Raw genomic sequence first — 12,840 nt, 5'->3', positions numbered from 1 at the left:
TTACATCCAAAAATATTTCCCAAAATACAGAAGATGGTGCCTTGTGTAGTTACATCTTCTCTGGTGTCAAATCTAGTGATCCAAAGCCCTCTAAAACAAATATTTTTTCTTCTTGCTCTCTTAGATCATACTGTTGACATGTGCACTGTAGATTAAGCCCTGGTCAGGACTAGCAGTTTCCTAAGCATGGTTTCATAAAAATGAATATGGTCTCTCAATACTTTGATATCACGTCTATCTCCACTATACATGCTGGATTTAGACCTCAGGAGAAGCGGAGAACATGCTGACTCTTTTTATAACACTGATGAAAGTGATAATTATCTGAGTAACATTTATTAAACTAGTGTGACATATCATTCTTTATCACAGAAGAAAAGTCTCCATGAAAGGTATTACTTACACAATATCTTAAAACACATTCCAGTCACCAAAAATTATTTCCTTATAAGCAAATTACTTGGTAAACATTTGAAAGAAACAAATTGTTTCCATGTCATCTATCCGAGTCCCTTGAAGTAAAAAATATTTTCAGAGGTAAATAACTAATGACTTTGAAGTGTACTATTATAAGAAATGTATTTGTGACTATATGTTACAAAATTATTCATATCTGAAGTGTGCCTTTTTTCCCCCCTTGTACTCATAATTCACTCTCATTAGCTTATTCGTGCAACATAATAATTCAACACCACCATGACTCTCAACCTGTCTTGTTTGTTTCCAGCACAGAAGCAACATTCTTTCTCTCTTTTCCAAGGACAGGCATTCTCTAGTTCTTGCCTTCTCACAGTTCCATCCTGTCCTCAAATCCTTATTTTTTACAGGAAGGACCATACTGATATTGCAAAGCATTTTATAAAATTCTTCACGCTACTGGCAGAGCAGAAGGAACTATGAGATATTCCTCCAGCTAACAAGCTAGGTGGATGGATGTCGTACAGATAGTGTTATGAAGGTTCTCCTCCTTCCACAAAACTTTCTGTATTCCTTTCCTATACCCAGGTTGTCTTCAAAATGCCTTCCCATGCTCTTTGAACCAACAATTATTTTCCACAAAAATGTTTCACTCAGCCAATGGGGGAAGGAGAAACTGTGAAGAGTGCTCTGAACACCCCTAGTGCTCTGCTAAGTGGAAGAAAGCAAAACAGAATAACCCATGTGCTGACAGTAAAAGTTTCTCAGCTCTGAAAGAAGGCAGCCCTGTGCAACCTGCTATTTGAGAACAGCCTGTTATTCTTAACTGCTTGGGCATTATTTGTGGGATGTTATTTGAGTCAGACCGAAACTCCACTAAAATTCAGTGATGAAGATCTTGTGTCACAAGACTGCACTCACACATAGGCCACGGCCCTCTTCAATATGTTAGTACAGATATGCCTAGTAGTTGAGAAAGAAGGAATTGAAAATTCCTTCAAATGGGAATAAGATTCCCATACACTGGATCTGCCCTATGCAAAACAGGGAAACACAAAAACTCTAATTGGAAGGAAGACAGAGGTTCTTATTATAATATCCAATTAGCTAATTATCAGGAGCAGCTGTGTATCTTTGCCCTTGGGGTGATCCTTCCTAGTCAAAAAATTTGGGGGTAATAACGGTGAAGATGAAAATTTATGTCCATATGAAAACAACAATCATAATTTTAAGGTTTACATATCTGACCATAGGTATCTTACGTGTAATATTTTGTTGCTTTTTCATATTTGTTTGAGTTACTGTTTGTGACCAAAAAATAGATTACTTCAATATAGCTGAAGCCAAAATCAATGGAGGAAACTTCTTACTGTCATAAAACTACAGTCCTGTTAGTAGCTAGGAATCTCTAGATAGTATGTGTATGTACATTTTCCACATGATGATAAAGGTTTCCTAATTTTAAATTCCTATCAAAATTACAAATTGTTATCTGAAAAGCTGACCAGTGTTTTAATTCTTGCGAACAAAAGCAGCATATTTATAAATCTCCCTAACAGAAGATAGGAGAAGTTAGCTTCTACAGACATTTCAGTACTGTACATCCTGTGAATCCAGCTGCTTGCAGTGGAATATACTTTTTAACTCCCAGGAATCTCTTTTCTTTATACTACAGGGGAAAATTTAGCATGAATGAAAATACGAAAAATGAGCTTCTGACAAACTCATTTAATGTGGTATAGTCAAAGAAAGAGCAGTTACCATCTTCAGAGCTGTTTGATAGTATTTTTCTCTTTTAAAGAGCACAGGAATATGGCAAATGTATCGATAATATCACACTACTATGAATGCAGGAAGTGTGAAGATATTGTGGCCATATCAATGCATAACATAGCTTAAATACTTATAATCCAGAAAAGGATTTAAAATTAATTCAGAATAGTTAGCTTTATCAAAATTGAGAATTATTAAAGATGTCGTTTCTAAAATATGAGCATTCAAATTATGAGTAAATTTACTTTTTTCTGTCAAGAACATTCTCCTCAGACAAATCATATTGTTTATGTAATTTTTGTTTAAAAAACTCCACAACAGAAGTTGTTTTCCGCTAAACTATTGAAACAAGAATAATGAAGCTTACAGTCTTGAAATGTGCCTTGTGCATTGCTTTTTACACAGTCAGCCTCTTACTTGAAAAATAAAGTGAGGAACGTCATAATCTCATGTGACTGGAAGGCGTTGGAGATCTGTCTGTAGCTGTTTGATTCTTCAAGTGTTTGTGGAGAAAAAAGAATCTGCACAATCTTTGTGAATGGACAAAATGGCATCAGAGAAATATCCGTCATCAATTAATGTTCCAAAAGGGAACAGTACAACAGCTTGAGTTTTTGACTCTGCTCAGGACAAACACAATATTAATTGTTGTGTTGACTTATTTTGGAAAAAAAGAAAAAAAAAATGCAAGTTAGTATTGCTACTGAAGCAATATGGAACAAAAAAATTGTCAGAATTTAGAGACATGAAAGGTGTGCAGAAAGAATGATAAGAGAACCGAAAACTGCAACTGAAACCTTCAAAAGAGAAATTAAAATACTACTTAAAATCAATGGAGACCATAAAAAGAATTAGGAAACCACATTCTAAAACAGGAAGTGGACATTTAGCAAATAAAATTAAATGTAAGTAACACCTGGAATTTTTCAGAGTGAATTGAAAGATGGTATTAAGAAATAAAATCTTTGTTGGAACAGTGGTTCTTGTTATGAAAAATTCAGATAGATCTAAATGCTCAAATACACAGCTTGAAGTCTGTAGGACTTGCAAGGACTGGTGAGGTGAAAATATGAAGTGACCAGCAACCTGACTGTCAGAAGCTAGAAGGTCTTCCAGGAAATGGGTGGGACCTATGTCCAAACCAGAGCTTACTCACAGAGGTGGACTATTGGAAGTATATAAAAAAGGACAAAAACCATCATGCTTAGAAGGAAATCAAAGACTTACAGTCTGAAGAGATGTTCAGCTGTCTTTTAGGTAAACAGAAGGGATGGATCACCAGAATTCTTATATTACAATTTACTGAGGCTTGTGAAACCACTACAGACACTCAGAGGAAAGCCAGATATTCCAGATAAGGTAATATAAATGCCCACTACAACTGCATCCAGAAATACTTCTTGAGAAAGTTCTGGTAATCATATATGTGGTCCAGCTCTCAGTGTGCTGCAGAATTTAAGCCATGGAAGAGCATAAATTATTCTGTTCTGGCATCATACCATATTGGCAAAATGGAGCTAGCCATCATGTTGCGTGAAAATTTGACACATCAATTTGACTCAACAGCTTTAAGGAGAAAAGAAAAAGAAGAAACCTCAACAGAATGGAAGTGGTTTTGCTGATGTGCTTTTCAGACACCTACAAATGCTAGTGATGACTTCTGAGATAATTTGGCAGCAGACTTGTTTTAAGGACTGAACTAGTGTTGGACTCTTAGATGTTAATCAGGAACATGAGATTAAAAGGGCGTGGAATTTACCACTGAGCTTCATTCTTGTCTCAGAGAACGAAAAGAAAGAACAGCTGCTGTTCAGGAAGATATGTGGTGGTTGCCATAAAGCTAGGAAATTCAGCTGTGAGTCTAATATGCACAAGTGATATTCATCTAGTTCATGACATTATGAATGATTAAAAAAGTGATAGCTTTCTTTCATCAAAGAATGGGAAATAACAATACTGTAGCAATAAAGGTATGCAGTACAGTTAAATATAATATGCAGGAAAAAAAAAACCAGCTAGGAAAAAGGTTGCTGTGGACTGGCCAAGGCACACAATTTCAAATACCTATTGAGCATTTTTCTCCAGTGACAGAAAGCAAGAAAATAATTTTGAAGGTCTGAGGAAGCCCCCAATAGACTTGAGCCCTTCTAGGAAACTGACAGTGAATGTTGGGCTATTGAGTATAGAATAACTTGTGAAATTAATGGGAATTATTCAGCTAGACATGTTTAAAGGCTAGAGAATAGGGAATCCAATACTCTACCACCTAATTTGGCAAAAATGCAGACAGTGACTGGGAAAGGTGCATTCATCCAAGAACTGAAAATCTGGAATATGAGCAAAAAGCCTTGATAGCCAAGTTAGCGCATGAGATAATAATTTGCTTGGATTTGATTATTGTTAATGACTGCCTAATAAATTCCAGAAACTGTGTCTTAGAAAGTAAACTTGTGGTAACACTCCTTCTAAAAGCGACTCAGCTTTGCAGAAAACAAGGAATAGTTTTTTTAAAATTATATTCTCCTTCTAGAAGTAAAAAAAAATTAACAGTCTTTTAACTACCCTCCTCAGGCAAGAAAATATAAAAAATAGTTGAAACTTGGTTCATGGTGGTCTTAGCTGCTGTTGTTAAAGAAATTTTTTGTCGCTCCACTTCAGATTTTTTCTGACAAGCAACAAATAGTATAATGGAAATTCCATCATAATATATGGAAGAACAGATGCAGTAGATACTGATAAGAAAAGGAAGGGAGGATGAACTCACAGGGTTTCCTCTGAATTTCTTCCAATTAGTATTGAATGTACCAAGCTGAAACGGTCCATGATATTTCTTAGTCAGAAATGAGTTCTTAGAAGCAAAGGCACAAATCACACTGGACGGTATAAGAGTAATAACAAAAATGAATAATACTGGTAAGCACATATGGCACTAAGGAAGAAGACAGAATAACCAATTTTGCATAACAATAAATCTGCGTGAAAAGGTTTTGTATTCATTACCTATTGTTCTAGATACCAAATAAAGTGTAACTTTAGTTTCCAAAGTGGAGACTGGATATCAATGGAAATGGAGCCAAAAGAAAAAGTAGAAAAAGTTAGTACTACCATTACTGTAGTATCACTGACTTTGTGGCAATTTATGTATGGATGGAGTTGTATATTTCCTAATTTCAAAAGATTTATGATTACTTATTCTCTCTCTTAACCTGTTTCCTGTGTTGGTGCCTGGAAACTATATTGAATAGGAACTGAAGTACTTCCATATAAGCTGAAGACACCAACATGAAGCTGAATCAAAGACAATTATTGTCTCAAAGTTAGTTTGCAGGGTGAGTTAGTGCCAGGCGACTCCTATAACCCAGCAGAGCTGTCACCCACCTTTATAGAGAATACTCCATGTGAACCTTTACCAAGTTACCTGCTGTAAGGATCTCAGCTTAGAGTCAGAGAAAACATGCAATGGCCTTCCAAAACTGGAACAGCAAATAACTTATGAGGGCACCCTCAGTACTGCAGGTTGGTGGTCCGAGTCCCTGTCCAGCTCAGAAGCTGGCAGTCAGTACTAGCTTGTAACTGAATAGCTTCAACAGTTTTCCAGATTCTTTTCCAATAAGAACTAAATGCACTGAAACCAAAAGAAGCCCCAGAGACTTATTATTACCATTATCATATTATTATTATACTGTTTATTTCTGTTAGATTTGAGGCCTCAGTGAGATACAAGCACAACAATAATGTTTTAGCAAATCTGGAAAGCTCTATCTGAACCATGGGCTGAGAGAACACATATTAAATTCAATCACTCCAATTAAAAACAAGTACCATTGTGTCCCCCACCACACTATCTCAGGTAGTGAGATGGACTGTGAACTAGCTGGTGGGAAGAAGTCAGAGAGAGGTGGTCAATGGAGCAGAGTCTAGTTGAAGACCTGTGTCTAGTGGAGTCCCTCAAGGGCCAGTACTAGGACCAGTATTATTCAATATATTCATAAATGACCTGGATGAGGGAACAGAGTGCACTATCAGCAAGTTTGCTGATGACACAAAGATGGGAAGAGTGGCTGACACACCAGAAGGCTGTGCTGCCATCCAGCGAGACCTGGACAGGCTGGAGAGTTAGGCAGAGAAAAACTTAATGAAATATAATAAGGGCAAGTGTAGGTTGTTGCATCTGGGCAGGAACAACCCCAGGTTCCAGTATAGGTTGGGAAATTATCTACTAGGGAAAAGGGATCTGGGAGTCCTGGTGGACAGCAGGATGACCATGAGCCAGCACTGTGCCCTTGTGGCCAGGAAGACCAAAGGCATCCTGGGGTGTATTAGAAGGGGTGCAGTTAGTAGGTCAAGAGAGGTTCTCCTCCCCCTCTACTCTGCCCTGGTGAGGCCACATCTGGAATATTGTGTCCAGTTCTGGGCCCCACAGTTCAAGAAGGACAGGGAACTGCTTGAGAGAGTCCAGCACAGAGCCACCAAGATGATTAAGGGAGTGGAGCATCTCCCTTATGAGGGAGCTGGGTCTCTTTAATGTGGAAAAGAGGAGACTGAGGGGTGACCTCATTAATATTTACAAATATGTTAAGGGCGAATGTCATGAGGATGGAGCCAGGGTCTTCTCAGTGATGCCCAACAGTAGGATAAGGGGCAATGGGTGTAAGCTGGAACACAGGAGGTTCCACTTAAACTTGAGAAGAAACTTCTTTACAGTGGGGGTGACAGAGCACTGGAACAGGCTGCCCAGGGAGGTTGTGGAGTCTCCTTCTCTGAAGACATTCAAGACCCACCTGGACGCCTTCCTGTGTGATCTCATTTAGGTGTTCCTGCTCCGGCAGGGTGGTTGGTCTAGATGATCTTCCGAGGTCCCTTCCAATCCCTAACATTCTGTGATTCTGTGACTACCAGGTTTCCAATGGAAGAAACTCCAGGTAGATGTTTGAGGAAGGAGAGGGGATGTGATCCAATAGACACCGCTCACACTTTCTGAACAGTGATGGAATTAAGTTAGTGGTGCCCTTGCCTTGAAGTTCAGACACTGTTATGTATTCCAGTAATCCACAGAGCATCCTCCAGTCTTTATCATCTAACACTTGGTGATACAAGATTATCACAGAAGGGGGCCTAAGCTAGTTACTTTGGTGAAATGGTTCAGAAGCAGAGACAAGCCTAAACTTCATATTTTCTCATGACTGACTCATAGGACAGCTATCAGTAAAAGTCCAAAAGAGATCCTTTTTATCTGGTAGAAGTAAATTATCTCTTAGAAGACCATGGCATTCCTAGAGGAACAAAACTAGTTCTGACTGTTTGAACTAGTCAAAACCGGCACAATGGAATCCTGAACGGGCTCACACTCTTGTAAAAGAAAATTTGAGGAAAACGTTTGACTAAGTGAAGGGATATGTATGAAAAAAAGGCCACATGGGAAAACTTTAAGAAGAAGGGTTGTTCTTATTAAATGGTCTAAGAAAAAGCACAGGAGAGAGAAACTGTGTAGATCTTAATAATACATATGGTATGTATAAATTAAAAGATCCCATATGTAGAGAAAGAGTTAGGATCCATATACTAACTCTAATTTCCACATAAACACAACTGGTAGAATCTTCTGACTTTTGGTTCCCTCAAAATAAATTTATATTTTATACTTTACTTGAGCAAAACAGTTTACAAGTTTCCTGCTAAATTAAAACTTTTTGAATTCTGAAAATAATTTCCAATTTTGCAAATCCGTGCAAAAAAACTTAGTCATTTTAATATCATTTTTACTTCACATATATTAAGAAACAGATAATATCCTCTGGTTATCCATAATAGAAGAGGTCTGACCCGAATGGTTTGTTTTTACCCCTATATTGAAAAATATATATTTTCAAGTAATATAAAAATATTGAAAAGAAAGCATCCATAAAATCCAAAATGACATTTTGGTTCAATAACTTGATGTTAGGTTTATTTCTGAAATGGTAAGTACTATAACAGAACTTTTTCCCATAAAAATTTTTACTGAATTGAAGTTGCTTTTATTTTTAAACATTTTAAATGCTCTTTTGCTTTTTGAGAACTGTTGGAAAAAATATTTTCCTCTTCAAAGATGATAACACAGTTCTGAAAACTTCACTGGGAATGTAATTGAAATCCAAGCCAGTCCTCAGAGACTCAGAGAAGGGAGCTCCATCAGAAAGTTTGATCAGGAAGCAAATGAAAAAACACAGAAGTTATTTAGATTGGAGTAAAATTTTTTTGAGTTGGCAAAGGGAAAATAGACTGCTGAAGTAATGTCATCTGTAATTTCGTAAGGTATTTATTTTCTTTTAATCCTATTTGAAGTATCAACATTTCCAGTACATTGCCTTGATTGGCAGAGGTGTTGTATGACTTGGGATAAACTCCAGCAGAACTTTTAATTTCTATCTGAAGTGCTCCAAGTTCTGGAGTTCCCTCTGCTGAAAACACCCATGCATTAGGAATATCATCACATGCCTATTACCCCTTATCACCACAGCAAGTCAAAACTTCAGAGGGACAGACAGCAATACTCTTTAGTACTTATGCCTGGGCCTGACCTCCTTTTAATCTCAGTAACTGATCTGAAAGAAACTCTAAGTCATGGGAAGTAATACTTAACTAATCAAGTAAAAAAGAATATTAGGATTTTTTAAAGTAACAGACATGACAAAAACTAGCTCATAAAAGACTACAGAACCACCCTACATCACTATAGGCAGGACGATCTGCCTAAGGTATTAGGAAGCACTATTTTGAAATCTAACAGTTCTATGAACTGTATAGCTATTCCACATTTTTCGCCTTACCATTTTGTATTCTTTCCAATTTTTTTGAAAATCCAGACTCCCATCTTCTCGGTGTTGTATAACAGTCCATCCTCCTCCAGCAATTTCCATATTGCAAAAGACCTATGCAGAAAGTTAAAAAAAAACAAACAAAAAAAAAACCCACTCAACAAACAATAAAACAAATTTACATTGTAATCCTGTCCTCACAAAAGCAAAAAAATATTAGTGAATCTAGGAATTAAGGAAGCCTGTTTTGCTATGTATTCATGTCCTATGCCCTCAATCGTATCCTCAATTGCTTGATTGCAGCCAGAGCTCTCCTTATGTTCAGTGCAATTCTCCCAGTAATGTCTCCTGTTCATTCAGCACATTACCCAAGAACATCTGCCCATCATCCCCCTCTGCATCCGCAGCTTTCCTCTTCACATTTTCTCCATGCTCCTTTTCCATTTTCACTGCAATGCCCTTAAAAACACTCTCTTCCTCTTAACAAATGAGCATTTCTTTCAGTGATAATAATATTTTCTATAGCTTTTAGCAGAGTGTCATTCTGTTTAAGAAATTATCTTCAGGAATCCTTAGAGAAAATACCCATTCAAGTAGTGCAAAATGTAGCACAGATGAGATTGTTCTGTTTTGCAGTGTCCCAAAACAGAAACAGTTGATCTTAGTCTAAGCTGTGTTACAGCTGATAAAGGACATAGATAGTAACAGGCTCGAGAACAGAGGTCTGTGCAACAAGCTCAGAAGACCTATACTGAACATGTAAGAATGTTAAGAACCTATACTAAACATCATACCCAACCATCATTGCACTAATATAATTCTAATTTAGATACTGAGATTCTATATATTAAGGATATTTTGCTGAAGTTTGAGGTTAGAATAATGTGTCAACTGAAATCTGTTCTCAATCTTAAATAACCCATATAATAATCAAAATGGATATTTAATTTTCATTAATTTTTTACTCTTCTTACATTATCCTTTCAAAAATATAGAAGATAAGTTATGAAAAAAATATAAATACTGCTTATTCATTCACTTTTCTTGGTGTGTGGCAAGTGATAGTATTCATTTTTGTTCCTACTTTTGAATGTCATTTGATTTTAAGATCTGACTAAGTTTCTCAGTGATACTTAAGTAAATTTTCCTGATTTTCATTCTTGTGTACTGATCCATGTCATATTGGCACTGCAACTATCCTAAATTTAATTTTTCTGTACTGTTGAATAGTTACATCCCTCTGTTTAAGTAAGATGTCAATACATAAGAGGGTTGAAGAGGTGTCACCCATCCGCTTTATCTTTTGGCATTCACATCAACAAGGGTCAATCCATTTAGCCCCTATCAGTAATTTAAAGCTTTAAATTGCTTTACCAAATTGAAGGTTACTATCCAATTCAGTTAAATAAAAATTTGTCCCTTGGTTGACTAGAGAACCATATTCCACCCTCAGGCAAATCAAGTTGAAATCTTTCCTACTCATAAGCACTGTCATAGTAATCCTGTGCAAGAGCTTTTGTTTTAATTTGCTCCAGGAATGTTGAGCGAAGTCCCTGTGTAGGTACAGGAAGGAAACAGAATACTGAACAGTGCAAACATGTGAACTTGATTTAGGGTAACCACAAGAAAACCCACAATTTGCTAGACAAATATTTTGGTCCTATTTCTCCTTCAGGGAAGACACTGCGAGTCAAAACATTTATCTACAGGATTTAATTTCGTTAGCCTGATTTACAGTGAGAATTTCTAAACGATAGATTTACTTTCCTTGTAAGTAATTTCAAGCTCCCATGAATCCACTGCCAATTTTTCAAGCATTAAATCCTCAACTGTATTAAGATTACTCATTTTAAAGACACTCACAAACAAATAATGGGGTTTTCATACTAAAACATAATAAAATACCTGCAAAAAGACTTTGATGTTTTCTGAATAAAATAGCAATTTAAAAGAGAAGACTGCACAGTGAAAGAAAGATTTACAGCAGCACATTATTCACTAGCCATCACTGTGTGGTCTGGCACTATGCACAGTGGTAGACACAAACACCTGCTGTATTAACAGGAGTGCCAAGCTGATTATAGATGTTCATTGTACATAGCTCTAGCCAACAAATGTCCAGGACTGGCTTCTGTCCCAGACAAGGTCAAGTCACTCAGCAATTAAACACCTTTTAACATGTTCTGACATTTAACCCTCTACCAGAAAAGAAAAGGATGAGGAAAAGTGACTTTGAATTTGTATGAACCTTTAGATTCTGAGTTTATCATCAATAAAATAACCTGATTAAGATTAAAAGAGCATCCAAAGCATTGCACTCTTGCCCATCTTTAAATGTATTGGTAGAAATACTCAAGACACTGAAAGGTATATATGATATTATTTCTACATATTATGGACTAAATTTTTATAAAACATAACAATCACTTAGAGATCAGTTCAGTTTTAAAGTAAATAAAAGGAGGAGAGTTATCACTTACTGCATTTTAATTGCATACACACTAAGACATCACAAGTCTACACTGTTGACATGGAGCAACAAGCTCAAGACAAGCCATTTGAGATTCAGGGAACGTGTATCTGTTATGCAGAAACCAAGCCTGAAGGTAACCACGTTGGGATGACAGTCTCCACAGTATATGGGGCTAGCATAGATTTAATGGATTCTGGCAGATATACTCAGAGAGATGATCAACTCCAATTTGGTAGGAAGTCACAGGCAGAGTGTAGAGGGAAAGGAGTGCAGGCTGCATTCATGACAGTGGTGGAAACTGCTTTTGCAGAGCCATAAAGACCCAGGTATATAGACCCCACTAGCAACTAAGATTATATTTTCAGTGCAGTGCATCCAGAAGTTAGTAGAAGTCATGTTTGTGAAGGTATTAGAGTAGACAATAAGAGTGTCCAATACAGTGAACCAAGGGGAGATATGGAGGTTCTGGGTGTGCTCAGACCAGTCCCACTGGCCTACATCAGCTCCTATAGGTGACATGGTTCCTTCAGCTCCAAAATGGTGAAAACCTCACTCCCACTGCTCCTCTGCTCATCAGCAGCCTCCGTTTCCCCTGTAGCTGGCTCTGCCTCTGCAGGGGACTGGGAGGTTTCTTTTTGCCTTTTCTCTCACTATGGCCTATGGACAATTATTTGTCAACACCATCAGGCATTGCACACACACACATATCAAAGTAAGCCAATTAATTAACTTAATACTTTAAACTTATCTTTTTCTTTTCCCATCTCAAAAATATGGAATATATTATTTTAAAGTTAAATTAATTACTAATTTTTGATGCAGGGTTGGAAGACTAATGAATTAAACTAATGGACTGTTGAAGTTAGGAACACAGAAGAAAAATGACAATCTAAATTTGTAAGCATATAGAAATAAGGCATATAAATTATATGGAGCTGTAAGCATGGAGGATAATTTTCTATAAATGTATGAAGGTAAAAGCAGCAAAAAACTAGAACTGACAGTAACATTTGTATATATGACAAAGGGATACTTTCTATTGAATGTCAGGTTTCTAGTAAGTATCCCTTAGGAAACATAAAATGAAATGAAGGTATATTTTTGTGACCTGAAGGATAAAATTGCTATAAATGAGACAGTTGCCAGTGGCTCTGAGTATTACAGAAGGTAACAATATATTAGGCCTCTTAAGACATGTCAGAGTTGTGTGTTGCATTGTGGTAATCCAGATAACTGAGCTGGCTTTGAACAAGTGGATATGTCTCTATGGAGTACCTATCAGGATATCACCCCGGGTCCCAGAGCAATCTAACCATGTCAGCATGGTGCTACCTCTGGGCTAATTAGTCCTGGCACTGTGCTGCATTGATGTGATTTTGA

At 36.9% G+C, this 12,840-nt stretch overlaps 1 protein-coding gene across 1 annotated transcript in view; it reads right to left on the bottom strand.

Moving 5' to 3' along the window:
- LOC104518112 (angiopoietin-1) overlaps window positions 1-12,840 on the bottom strand; it is a gene marked incomplete at its 3' end in the record, with an annotated part of 66,693 nt that overhangs the window by 35,413 nt on the left and 18,440 nt on the right. The window contains exon 3 of the mRNA XM_010174832.2: window positions 9,000-9,101. Within this exon, the coding sequence (XP_010173134.2) occupies window positions 9,000-9,101 (102 nt within the window). The remainder of the gene's footprint in view (window positions 1-8,999; window positions 9,102-12,840) is intronic.

This window comes from Antrostomus carolinensis, unplaced genomic scaffold (genome assembly GCF_000700745.2).
Source record: "Antrostomus carolinensis isolate BGI_N321 unplaced genomic scaffold, ASM70074v2 scaffold7169, whole genome shotgun sequence".
In the NCBI taxonomy this organism is placed as follows: domain Eukaryota; kingdom Metazoa; phylum Chordata; class Aves; order Caprimulgiformes; family Caprimulgidae; genus Antrostomus; species Antrostomus carolinensis.
Note: the sequence above shows the minus strand (reverse complement) of the source record. Positions and strands in the feature narration are given on the sequence as shown.